General features: G+C 37.5%; 1 protein-coding gene and 1 pseudogene across 1 annotated transcript; one reads left to right on the top strand and one right to left on the bottom strand.

The window, feature by feature from the left end:
- Nucleotides 1-1,513: 1,513 nt before the first annotated feature.
- On the bottom strand, nt 1,514-2,787 carry LOC125401342 (alpha-enolase pseudogene; annotated as a pseudogene).
- Nucleotides 2,788-6,003: 3,216 nt separating this feature from the next.
- LOC146892210 (olfactory receptor 7E178-like) lies at nt 6,004-6,945 on the top strand. Its single transcript, XM_085698089.2, has one exon. It carries the CDS (start codon nt 6,019-6,021, stop codon nt 6,943-6,945), a length of 927 nt encoding a protein of 308 aa, XP_085554215.2. The 5' UTR covers nt 6,004-6,018.
- Nucleotides 6,946-13,049: the final 6,104 nt, after the last annotated feature.

Raw genomic sequence — 13,049 nt, 5'->3', positions numbered from 1 at the left:
GTTCAACTATGTTTATAGCAGCATTATTTGTAATAGCCAGAACCTGGAAACAACCTAGATGCCCCTCAACTGAAGAATGGATAAAGAAAATGTACTACTCAGCAGTATAAAACAATGACATCTTGAATTTTGCATGGGATTAGAAAAAACACTATCCTGAGTGAGGTAACCCAGACCCAAAAAGAGTATGGTATGTACTCACTCATAAGTGGATACTGGTTATAAACAAAAAATGTTGAGCCTATAGTTCATGATCCTAGAGAAGCTAAATAATAAGGTGAACCCAAGAAAAATATATATAGACCCACCTGGAAACTGGAAATGGACAGGATTGACTGACAGTGTTGGGAGAATGGGGTGGAGGTATAGGGGAGGGTAGGAGAAGACGAGAATGGGAGACGGGAGGGTAGAGGAGAACTTGAGGGAATGGGATGGTAGAGATAGAAGAAGGACAGAGATGAGAGCAAGGAAAGAGATATCTTGATTGAGGGAGTCATTATAGGGTTAGTAGAAACCTGGATCTAGAGAAATTCCCAGGAATCCACAAGGATGACCTCACCCAAAACCCTAAGCAATAGTGGAGAGAGGGTGCCTGATCTTTACTTGTCCTGTAGTTAGACTGATGATTATCTTAAATATCACCATATAACCTTTGTCCAACAACAGGTGGAAACAGAGGCAGAGACCCATATTGGAGCACTGGACTGAGCCCCCAAGGTCCAGTTGAAGAGTGGAAGGAATGAGAATATGAGCAAAGAAGTTAAGACCATGAAGGGTTCATACAATGAAACAGCTTACCTGTGCTAATGCGAGCTCACCAACTCCAGCTGGACTGGGAAGGACTCAGCATAGGACTAAACTTGTTCTTCTGAATGTGACTGACAGTTGCATGGTTGGGGCAGAATGAGGGGTCATTGGCAATGGCACTTGGATTCATCTATACTGAATTTACTGGCTTTTTGGGATCCTATTCTCTTTGAATGTACCGTTTTCAGCCTAGATGTAGTAGGGAGGGCCTTGAATCTTCTACAAAGCAAAGTATTTTATTCTCTCTTAGGATAAGATGTGGGTGTGGTAGAAGGTTGTGTGGAGGGAAAGGGAGGAGGGGAATGATTGGGAATTTGGGCAGGTATTTTTTTAAAATCTAATAAATTAAAAAAATTAAAATTTATTCATTAATTGATTAATTTATTTTGGGGTTAGAGAAGTTTTTATTTGTATGTAGAACCACTGAAAAAGGTCTCTGGATTCTGACCATTCAGTAGGTTACACTGGAGTTATGAGGGCTCCAAACAGTGGTTGGTATATAAAATGAGAGATACAGTGATTTGGACCAATGACATGATTACAATGATGTGGTTTCCAGCAAGACTTTTGGTGGTCATATGTGGCTTTGAACATCTAATGAAGTTGTTTCAAGGGATGGGCAAGCATAGGACCAGCCAAGCATTGTCTCCATGATATAAGGGACAGATCTAAATAGCTGGTGGCTCCAAAGATCTCCACCCGCACTTTATGTGGCCAAGAGTTTCTTGAAGGATTTTCCAGCAAACTAGATATCCTGCCCAGCTCTTCCTAGATTCTAAGGACCTGGTTGTACTTGCCCAGGTGCTTGGATTAGCAGGAGGTGCCAGTCTTGATCATCTCAGTGCAGAACCCCACCACCAGGTCAGCAATGAAAGTATCCTCAATGTACCCAGAGTAATGGGATTTCATGACACCTCAACCATTGGACTGGGACAGCTTGCACTCCTTTTATGGTTCACTTTGAGCAGGAAGTAGCTGTATTACCTCTCTGCCACAACCTTTGCAATCCATTTAGGGTTGGTTACCATGAGATCACCCCTAATCACCTGGATGCCTACCCTAGCTGTGTACTTCTGCAGAACTTCCTAGTCATCCTGGTCAAAGGGTTCTTCAATGGACACCACTGGATACTCTGAATGAAGTAATTATACAGCTCAGCAATATGGTTGGGCATGACGCACTGTTGGAGTCATAGGAGACTTGAAGTCTAGGTCATACTTGCCAGACCTGAAGAAATCAGAGGCATTCATGTCCATGCCAATGGCACCCTGGTCAGTGTAGTCAGTCTTTTGAATTGCATACTTCAGTAGCTCTGGAGCTTCTTTATTCTTTAGAGTGTTAAGCATAAACCTTTTCTCAACACCCACACTGGTAGCATCCTTCCTGCATTTCTTCCTGATGATATTCTTCAGGTTGTGGTAAATCCCTGCTGCAATGTACATGGCTTATCAGAAAGTGTAGGCACTCACAAACAGGATTATGAACTCTTGCAAGGCCAGCTTGTTGCCAGCATGAGAACCACCATTTATCACACTGAAAGCTGGGATTCACAGAATGACTTCAGGGTTGCCAGCGAAGTCAGAGTTGGGAGGGTGCAGAGACACCCTGTTTCCATGACCCCAACTTCTCAGACAGTAGGGACACTTCTAGTGTGACATTTGAACCAAATTTAGATGCATTTTCAGTGTTATCCATCTTGATTTTCAGTCTGTCTGTCTTTTCTTGCTTCCCAACATTCAATTTCTTACTACGTAGAGCAGGTGCAATAGTTCTATTGATGTGCTCAACAGCCTTTGGGACCTCTTTCCTAGTAGCATTTCTTATCATTGTCACAGAGTTCTAGGGCCTTGTAGATGTCAGTGGAGACACTGCTGGGCACAGCAGCTAGAAAAGACCATGAGAGAGGCAGAGATCAACTTCAACACTAGCATTCCCTGAAGAGTCAAAGATCTCTCTGGCATGAATCTCAAGAAAAGACATGATGAATTTCTGACCTTTGGACTGCCACAGAGGAAAGAAACAGTTTCCTGCAGACATAGAAGACAGCATTCAATAGTATTTAATAATAACAAAAAATAATTACCACCAGAAAATGAAATAAAACTGGAAATGAAAATTGTAGGGTGTCAACAAAAACCGCATAGTTAACCTCTTGAGAACATTCATCATCTCTTCTGTCTTCTCCATTAACACCAGGAATTCCTTAGAGAATGCAATATTATGGACCAGTGTGAGTAATCACCAGCTCTGTGCATTGAGTTTCTAAGATTATATAAAAATAATTAGTTAGCCTGTCCCTCCTGGTCATCAGCTTGATCACTGTAAACTAGGAATACCTAGCTCTGCTTGCTCTTCTTAGAGTGTTCTACATCAGGAAGGTCTTATATTCACTTCAGGATTCAAGAGTGAGTTTGAGCATTGACAGCCAACAAGCAAGGGGACAGTCCTTCATCATGTCCACACAGACCCACAGTGTAGACATGTAAGTTCTGAGGGAATTGAGGATGAAGAAGAAATTACAAGGAGTTAATATGAACCAAGATATGATGGTATAATAAATGTAATACAAATTTTGAGCTTCTCTCCTGGAAATTTTATGTTCTTAGTTGTGATGGCAATTCTTCAATTATTATTGAACTATCCCCAGTGTCTCTTCCCCATACTTCTACAACCAATAAGAGCATGAAATATGCTGAACTAAGTTGTTTCATACAACCTAAAGTACTGTGGATATGCTGATGAGGGCGATTCAGTAGCTATACTTTTGAACTAAGCAATTATGTGTGTGACTGTGAAGGCCTTTCCTGGTTGGAAGATCCGATCTCTATATTTTATGTATCTTACTTCCTATGAACAATTCTTTCAAATTCCAAATTATAAACATCTGCATAACCATTTTATAGAAGGTGAAACACAATGCCAGTACTCCTGTGAAACATCTACTAGGTGATCAGGTAGAAATGAGTGAAGTCTTCTGTTAGTTACTTTGCCTGATTAAAACAGAAAATGATCTTTTCAGTGAAAAATAATTCAGTAATGCTTAATTTTAAAATTAAAGGCCCATGTCTTCTTTCATGATTTGCAGATCTTTTATAGTGAAATGTTCACTTCTGTTGTGTGAACTGCAGGTAGTTTAAGTTGCATTTGGAACAGTCCCAAACCATTAAAACAATAATTCAGCTCAGGCTTTCCTACTTCCCTTGGTCCATATTTGGCCTCACCCTCTGAAGTGCTGGGGTTTCAGACCTATAAAGTTTGTGTTCTATTTTTCTGGATATTTTTCTTGCTGTGAGCATCCTTCATCATCCTGAGGCTTAGCCACTACGCCTTTAATGAGGAAATGAGGTCAAGTCCCTACATAATTTTTAGTTTGAAATATGAGAGCTTAAAAAATACATGCTGTGAAGTAAGACACCACAGCGACTGGGATTCATGATGACCTGGTAATACAGAGGGTGGCAGATGGCCACAAACCGGTCATATGCCATCACAGCCAGAATCATGCTATCCATACATCCAAAAATTATAAGGAGTGACATTTGTATAATGCAGCCCACATAGGGCTTTGATCAGGTAGCTGTTAATCAAGATTATGCTGTCTGACTGGCCAACTTGTAGTTCCCCTGATAAAACAACTGGGAACACTCCTTTAGCTAAATTCTGCTTTATGTGATTTAAGATTTTCTAAGCAATTTATAGGTCCTTTTAAATGTCAATTTATTATTCTCAGTTTATAATTTTTGTACATAAATTTGGCACTTAAAAACTATGGCATGTCTGTCCACAAGGTAATTTAGCTACTACCTATGAAATAGATATGGAAACTTCACAAACAGATGTAGAACCATATTTCAACGTAAGCATATACATTTTAGGTACAGCATGTGTTGTGTTGCATGCTACCAGATGAACATCAAATATATTTCAAGTTAATTTAAAATGGCTCTTTTTATACGTCAGTAGATACATAGGAATATCTTTGGAAGAATCTGTCTCCTGAGTTCATGTCTGCCATTGAGATAGATGATTTAGACAATGAAATCATGCAGAACCATTAAGAACTCAAAGTTCATCCCTCATAATTCTGATTTCTGCAAATATCACATTTAACATACATAATATAAAACGTTTATAATTTCATAATGGTGAATTTCTTGTTAAAAGTATTATTACATAGACAGTATTAATTAAGGTCTCACTAAATGTCAGAAAATCTTCCAAGACAGTGGCTTATAACCCAGTTTTAAGTAAGTATAATCTAATATTTCCCATGTACATATCCTTGTTAAACTGGCTTATGAAGTATAAAATCTTGTGATAGTGGTATCTATTTTAGCCATTAGGGTATTGCCCATGATTTTGCATCACTAAAATTTTATGTATTTTAAGCCTTTTATATTTTGAAGCAATTCAGTGTGCTCTGATCAAAAAGTGAACCTGAAATTTTCTCTGTAGCTAAAGTAAGAACATTGATGTTTATGAGCCAGGCCTCCACTGGACATATTAGCAGTTGTAGACAGAGATAATATGTGATAATGTGCATCTGACTAAGACATAGTTCCAAAAATTGAAATATACTAAGATAAATAAGGAATACTTACATTAATTAGTTTAAAAAAATCTAAAAAAGTTTTTAACAAAGACTTAACTCACAAACCAAAAAATTAGAGATTTTGTTTAAGTTTAAAAAAGAAACCTATAGAAGACACTAAAACCTGAAAGTGTTTTTCTGGGTAGGAATCAAATATTTTTATTTAGAGACTAGAACTTTACACTGTTAAGTATATTCTAAGAAAAATAAATTTGTTCTATGTTACTGCAGTAAAAAGAAGTATGTTTAAGTTCTTCAAGGTTTCAATTCTATTTGATTGACAATTTTCCTAAAGTGAGGCTTCTACAAAATAACCATTTTTTCTTAAAAGGTGTTTGTTTTATTTTACTGTGACCCAGGCCAGCTGTTTACAGTAATTCTGGCCTCACATAATCTAGATTACTGTATGCAATTTGACTCTTATAAGAGATAACACATGAGTTAAGAACAAAACACTACTTAGAGTATGGCATGTGCTCCAACTGAGTAAATTATTAAAGAAGTCACAACAGGCTTGAGAAAGTAGTCAATGTGTACTACTTGACACAAATTGTAACATGCTGTTACCAATGCTTACATTTTTTTTTGCTTTTTCCTAAAGATGTTCTAGAAATAAAAACATGCGAAACTCAACATCTGTACCAGAATTCCATTTCATCCAACTCTCAGAGGATCCAGACCTCCAAACGCTTCTCTTTGGCCTCTTCTTGTCCATGTACATCTTGGCCCTGTGTGGAAACCTGCTCATCATCCTGACAGTAAGCTCTGACTCCCATCTCCACACACCCATGTACTTCTTCCTCTCCAACCTGTCCATAGTTGATATTGGTTTCGTCTCCACTACTGTTCCAAGGCTGATTGTGAACATCCAAACTCACTGCCGAGTCATCTCCTATGTGGGCTGCATTATACAAATGTCACTCTTTATAATTTTTGGATGTATGGATAGCATGATTCTGGCTGTGATGGCATATGACCGGTTTGTGGCCATCTGCCACCCTCTGTATTACCAGGTCATCATGAATCCCAATCGCTGTGGTGTCTTACTTCTAGGGTCTTTTCTCGTTAGCCTTGCAGAACTACTGTTCCACTATGTAGCAGTAATAAAGATTTCCAGATGTGAGGATTTTATTGAAATCTCCAACTTCTTCTGTGGCCCTTCTGAAGTACTTAAACTTGCCCACTTTGATACTATCACCAATAACATAGTCAGATACTGTGTAGGTGCTCTCTTTGGGTTACTTCCTATTTCAGGAATCATTTTCTCTTACTTTAAAATAGGTTTCTCTATCATACAAACATCATCATCAAGTGGAAAGCACAAAGTCTTCTCTACCTGTGGATCTCATTTGTCAATTGTTTGCCTGTTTTATGGAACAGGAGTAGGATTGTACCTCAGCTCCTTTCTGTCACATTCTCCAAGAAGTAATGCAGTAGTCTCAATAATGTACACTGTGGTCACACCTATGTTGAATCCCTTTATCTACAGCCTGAGGAACAAGGACATTAAAACTGCATTAAGAAAGATTCTTAGAAGAGTATTCTAATCATTGAAATTCTTTATAAGTTTGTATGTGTGTGTGTTTGTGTGTGTATGTGTGTATGTGTATAGACTATACATATAAATCCCAGTCAATGTCTCACACATTATTACTAACTGATATTTCACAAAATTACCTGATAAATTGGTGGTTATTGAGTTTGCATATATGGTTAATGTTTAGTTTTTACAGTGCACAAAACTTTGATGTTGGAGAGATAAAACTATTCTAGGGATGAATGGTGCACTTTATTGAACAAGACCATACAACGCGAATGTAATCAACACCTAAAATCTGTGCACATAAACCAATATAAGGGGGTCAGTCTGTTTTAGCAGTGTCAGAGAACCACACTTCTCAACCAGGCTGCCTGAATAGGACCTCAACAAGGGAGAAATGAATAGTCATGCTAATTTGGAATGGGAAAGTGCAGTAGGCCTCATCCTTAGGAAAGAAAAAAATTTAAGAGCAGGAGAAATATCAACAATTAAAGACAAAGGCACTGAATTTGAAAGAGAATAAATGAATACATGTGAAGTAGGAAGAAAGGGAAGTGCAAATTGTTGGATTTATATTATTATCAAATTTTAAAAATGTTTAACTAAATCAATTCAATTTATGACAATACCTACAGAAGATTGGCATTATCACCTCAGATAACACGTAAGGTACCTACTGCTGGGTTTACTTGTGATATACATTATGTTTTTCCAAATCAAGTTATAATGTGCGTTATCAAAACAGTGTTAAAGTGAGAGAATTAAAGTTCATGGATAAGCATTGACATGAATTAAAGCCTGATAAGCATTGATGTGAAGCATGAGATAGCTGGGACTCAAAATGCTCTTGGCCCTCTCAGGTTCTGAAGTCCTCCACAGCATTAAAGGTTGTTGTGTTCTCAGAGTCCATGAAGCTGCATCAACAAATCACTGCAAAATGTAAAACAAAGTCAGAAGAATGTAAGATTGATTCCATGTGTCTTATTTGAGGCGAATTAATGTGCTTCTACAAATGAGTATAAAATTTACAAATTCAACATCATTTCTTAATATATCAGTATTTTATGTTTTCTGGATGGTGCATTGTCAATAATTTTTGTTTAATGCATTTTGTTTAATGATTCTATTTACTTTGCAAATTTTAATAAATATTTTTAATGAAAGGTATATTTATCATATCTACTACCAAGTTTGAACTGCATACTAAAAGGAAATGCTCATAAAATAAACACAATTTAAGTTAAAATTAGATAAAAATAGATGATACTATCAAAAAGTATGACTTTCCAGTAATAGAAAGACTGTTTGGGAAAATGAAACACTGTGACTTTTTCATCATGAACTATTTATTTTAATTTGATGTTTAGGTAATACAGTCCTTAGATTTTTTAAAATAAGCTTTAGTTATTCTAAATAGAGGAAAACTATACTAATGTCTCACAACATGTTGGGTAAACTTCAATGCTTCCTACAGTTTTTGGATTAAAAAAAGTTTTTCTTTACTCAATAAGACTCTTTTTGAGTGCTTAAAAAAATAATGTCACTGCATTTCACCATCACGGGTTTCTTTTATGTAAAATGATTTTATTTCCAATATTGTGCCATTGAATGCCAATAATGAGATTTGCATAAAAGGTGAGAAATTAAGGAATAGACTCTCTGTTCCTACTTCCAGTGGAACAGGTAGATGTCTTACAGCCTTCCTCAGGACTACATCCCTTTGTCTCAGCTTCCAGCTCCAAAAACATTTCCTAGAAATCCATCAGCCACACAGGCCAGGGGATCAGGTGGGCATCTTCATTCTACCCCATTTCTTTCAATTCCAATCTCACCTTCTATTCCCCACCCCTGTACCAGACTACCTGTTGAGGCCTCTATTTCCTGTCTGCCCACATTCCTAAGGGCCTTTAGGCACACTCTGATTTCCTCCTACCTTTGGAGCCTTGCAAACTCCCCATCTAAGCCACACATGTTCTTAATTGTCTGTTTCCAATACCTAAAATCACATTCTAGCAGAAACCTCCAATGGCCGTGTAGAGCAGTACCTCAGAAGGATTCACTACCAGACCAGTCACAGCCACCACAGCTACTAAGAACTGGAGTAAGAAACAGGATCCACAAAACACAGAACAGAGCTAATGCCAGATATCAGCATCTAAAATTACAACCATCTCAAGTCAAAGTGCATACACACCAGTGTAAATACATAATAAATAACATCTATAACAATATGGACTCTCTAGTACAAAGTAACTGTTATTCCATAGGCCTCAGTAATGCAATATAGCTAAAGCATAGGACAAGGACGTAAATACAGCATTTATAAACATTTGATGTTCTAAATAAGGGGAAAAATTACCATTTATGACACATACATAAGGTAAAAAGTGGAATAAAATTAAGGAAACCGATAAAGAAATGAAAATGAAATCAATAAAAAAAAACCTAAGCTGAGGTAAAACGTGAAATGAAAATTTTAAGAACTAAAACAAGAACTATAGGGACAAGGTTTACTTATCAAATACAAGAAATGGAAGAGAAAATTTCAGAACTAGAAGATAAGACAGAAAGAAAAAGGAGAGTCCAGTCAAAGAAAATACTAAATGAAAAAGTCAGACTCAAAATACACAGGAAATTTGGGATACTGTGAAAATACCTAATCGAAGACTAATAGGAATAGAGGAAAAAGAAGAAACCCAGGTCAAGAGCCAGAAAATATTTTCAATCAAACCATAGGAAAAAAATTTCATAAAGTAAAGAAGATTCATATTAAATTGCAAGAAGCATATCAGAACACCAAATAGACTGAACTGGAAATAAAATTCCCCATATCACCTCAAAATCAAAACAACAAACATATAGAAAAAATAATATTAAAACTGGAGGAAAATGCTGAATAGCATGAAGACAGCAGACATATTAGAATAACACCTGGCCTCTCAATAAATTCTGTAAAATCAGAAGGGACTAGAAGAATGTTCTAGAAACTCTAAGAGACCATAGATGCCACCCAGATCATTATATACAGTAAAAATTAAAAAAAAGATAGAGAAAGACATTTCATGATAAAACTAAATTTAAGAAATATAAATCTTCCTCTTCCATTCTAGACTCAGCATGGCACCTGGGCCCTTCCCCCAGATTTGGGGGAATCCCAATACTCTGGTGCAGATGCCAGCAGTAGGCCAGCAGGTAAGAGACCTGCGGCCAGGTTGCACCACCATTCCTGCCACTTGCATCTGTTCTTACAGAACCCATTGTGCCACCCACTCCCACCTACCATATCATCCTCCTCTTGGCCAACGAGGCCCACAACATCAGCAGCTCCTGTGAGAACCACCTACATCAGTTGGAAGAACAGATGAGTGACTGGTCTCCTAACTAACCTAACCCAATTTCAAGGCCCTAAAGTCCAGGACATATCTCACGCCTCTCCCCTCCCACCTCAACCCCAGCAAGGCAGCTGGGCCTACCCCAACCCTGGTGGAATTCCATTGCTCTGGTACAGATCCCAGCAGCTGAGCAGCAGTTGAAAGACATTTAGGTAGGTTGCACTATCAGTGCAGTCACCCATCAACCCCTACCCCAGCATCCTCTCTGCAGACAACCCTCTCTGGCAACACTAGCAGATGCTATAAGCAAAAGAACCATCACACCAATTGAAAGTACAGCAGTTTCTACAGGCACAAGTACCACCTACCCCAGCTTGAAGAAGAGGCTAAGTGCCAATGTAAGAATACATTCAACATTCGAGTCCAGTCTGGTTTACAGAGTGAATTCCAGGGCAGGCAGAACTGTTAGCACAGAGAGATCTGTCTTATAAAACCAGGAAAAATAGAATTCATTCAACAAGATAAAGGATAATTGCTGTAGAATAGCCTTCAGCCAGTAGCCTTTAAGTTACCTGCCCACTTGCGCATGGCCTTTTATACTATAAATGCCTATGTAAAGTGTGGGATCCCTCTGTCTTCACGCTACTGGATTCTCCTTTTGAGCAGAGGACTGTGATCTGTGAACCTATGCCTAAATAAATAACCCTTTATTATATTTAATTCTGAGCTAGTGTGGATTTCTTTTTAGCATCCTCTTCAGACATATGACACGAAGAATCCAGTGGTCCTACACCAGCAAGACCTGAACTCCAACTCAGATGACGCAGAAGAAAAGAACTTAAAAATAGCTTTATAAAGATGGCAGAGGCACTTGTAGACAAGAAAATTCTGCTAGTGATACTTCAGTTGATAAACGCCTTACGTAATGTGACAGGATACAAAATTTACTTAAACAAATTAGTTGCCCACTTATATACAAATGATAATTGGGTTGAGAAAGAAATCAGAGTAAAAATACCCTTTACTATAGCACAGATAATATAAAATATCTTGGGATAACTCTAACCAATGATGTTTAAGATCTATATGACCAGAACTTTAAGTCTTTAAAGAAAGAAATTGAAGAAGATATCAGAAAATTGAAAGATCTCCCATGCTCTTGTATGGGTAGGAATAATATAGCAAAAATGGCACTCATACCAAAAGCAATCTACAGATTCAATGTAACCCCAATCAAAATCTCAACACAATTCTTTACTAACCTCAAAAGAACAATACTTGGCTTCATATGAAAAACAAAAAATCTGGATAGCTAAAACAATCCTGTACAATAAAGGAACTTTTGGGGTCATTACAGTTTCTTCATTCAAGTTCTACTTTACAGCTATAGTTATAAAAACATCTTTGTTTTGTCATAAACACAGGCATGTGAATCAATGGAATTGAATCAAGACCTTAATATACATCCACACACCTTATGAACACCTGATTTTTGACAAAGAAGGCCAAATTATATAATGGAAAAAAGAAAGCATCTTCAATAAATGGTGCTGGCATAACTGGATGTAAGCTTGTAGAGAATGCAAATATATTCTTATCTATCACCATGCACAAAGCTCAAGTCCTAGTGGATCAAAGACCTCAACATAAACCCAGTTACACTGAAGCGGATAGAAGAGAAAGTGGAAATTAGTCTTGAACCCATTGACTCATGAGACCACTTCCTGATTATAACACAAATAGCACGGGCACTGAGATTTATAACACAAATAAATGGGACCTCCTGAAACTGAAAAGCTTCTGTAAGGTTTAGGACACTGTCAATAAAACAGTATGACAGCCTACAGAATGAGAAAAGACCTTCAGAAATCCTACATCTGACAAAGGGCTGATCTCCAAAATATACGAAGGACTAAAAAATAGACATCAAAATGCCAAATAAACCAATTAAAAATGTGATGCAGATCTAAACAGAATTCTCAACAGAAAAATCTCAAATGGCCAAATTACTCTTAATGAATTGTTCAACATTCTTAGTCATCAGGGAAGTTTGCACATCAAAATGACTCTGAGATACCATCTTACATGTGTCAGAATAGATAAGATCAAAAACAATGGTGGCAACTTATGCCGGAGAGGATGTGCAATAAGGAAAACTCCTTTCTTGTGAGTGTGAAAAGTGATACAGCCATTTTGGAAATCAATATAGTAGTTTATCAGAAAAATGACAATCAATGTACCTCAAGACCCAGCTATACCAATCTTGGGTATATACCCAAAGGGTGCTCAATCATACTACAAGGACATTTGCTCGATTATGTTTATAGCAGCATTATTTATAATAGCCAGAACCTGGAAACAATCTAGATGCCTCTCAACCAAAGAATGGGTAAGGTATATGTGATAATTTACACAATGGAGTATACTCAGCTGTAAAAAATAATGACCTCTTGAAATTTGCAGACAAATGGATGAAACTAGAAAAAAATCATTCTGATTAAGGTAACTCAGATCTTGGAAGACAAACATGGTGTATACTCACTCATAAGTAGGTAGTAGAAGTAAAGTACAGGATATCAACTTATAATCAACAGCTCCAGAGAGGCTAGATAACATTAAGGTCCCAAAGAGATCTGGAAAGGAGAAACAGAAGAGATTTCCTTGGTAAACTGAGGGTGAACATGTGGGGATGGGGAGATGGGAACTTGAGGGAGCAGGTTGGACAGACTGTGTGCAAAAGGCAGATGGGGGTTGGAGGGAGGAATCTACAAGGATGACT

The sequence above is a fragment of the Myodes glareolus genome, chromosome 12 (genome assembly GCF_982192425.1).
Source record: "Myodes glareolus chromosome 12, mMyoGla1.1, whole genome shotgun sequence".
Classification (NCBI taxonomy): domain Eukaryota; kingdom Metazoa; phylum Chordata; class Mammalia; order Rodentia; family Cricetidae; genus Myodes; species Myodes glareolus.
The sequence above is the reverse complement of the archived record's forward strand: the minus strand, read 5'-3'. Positions and strand labels throughout refer to the sequence as shown.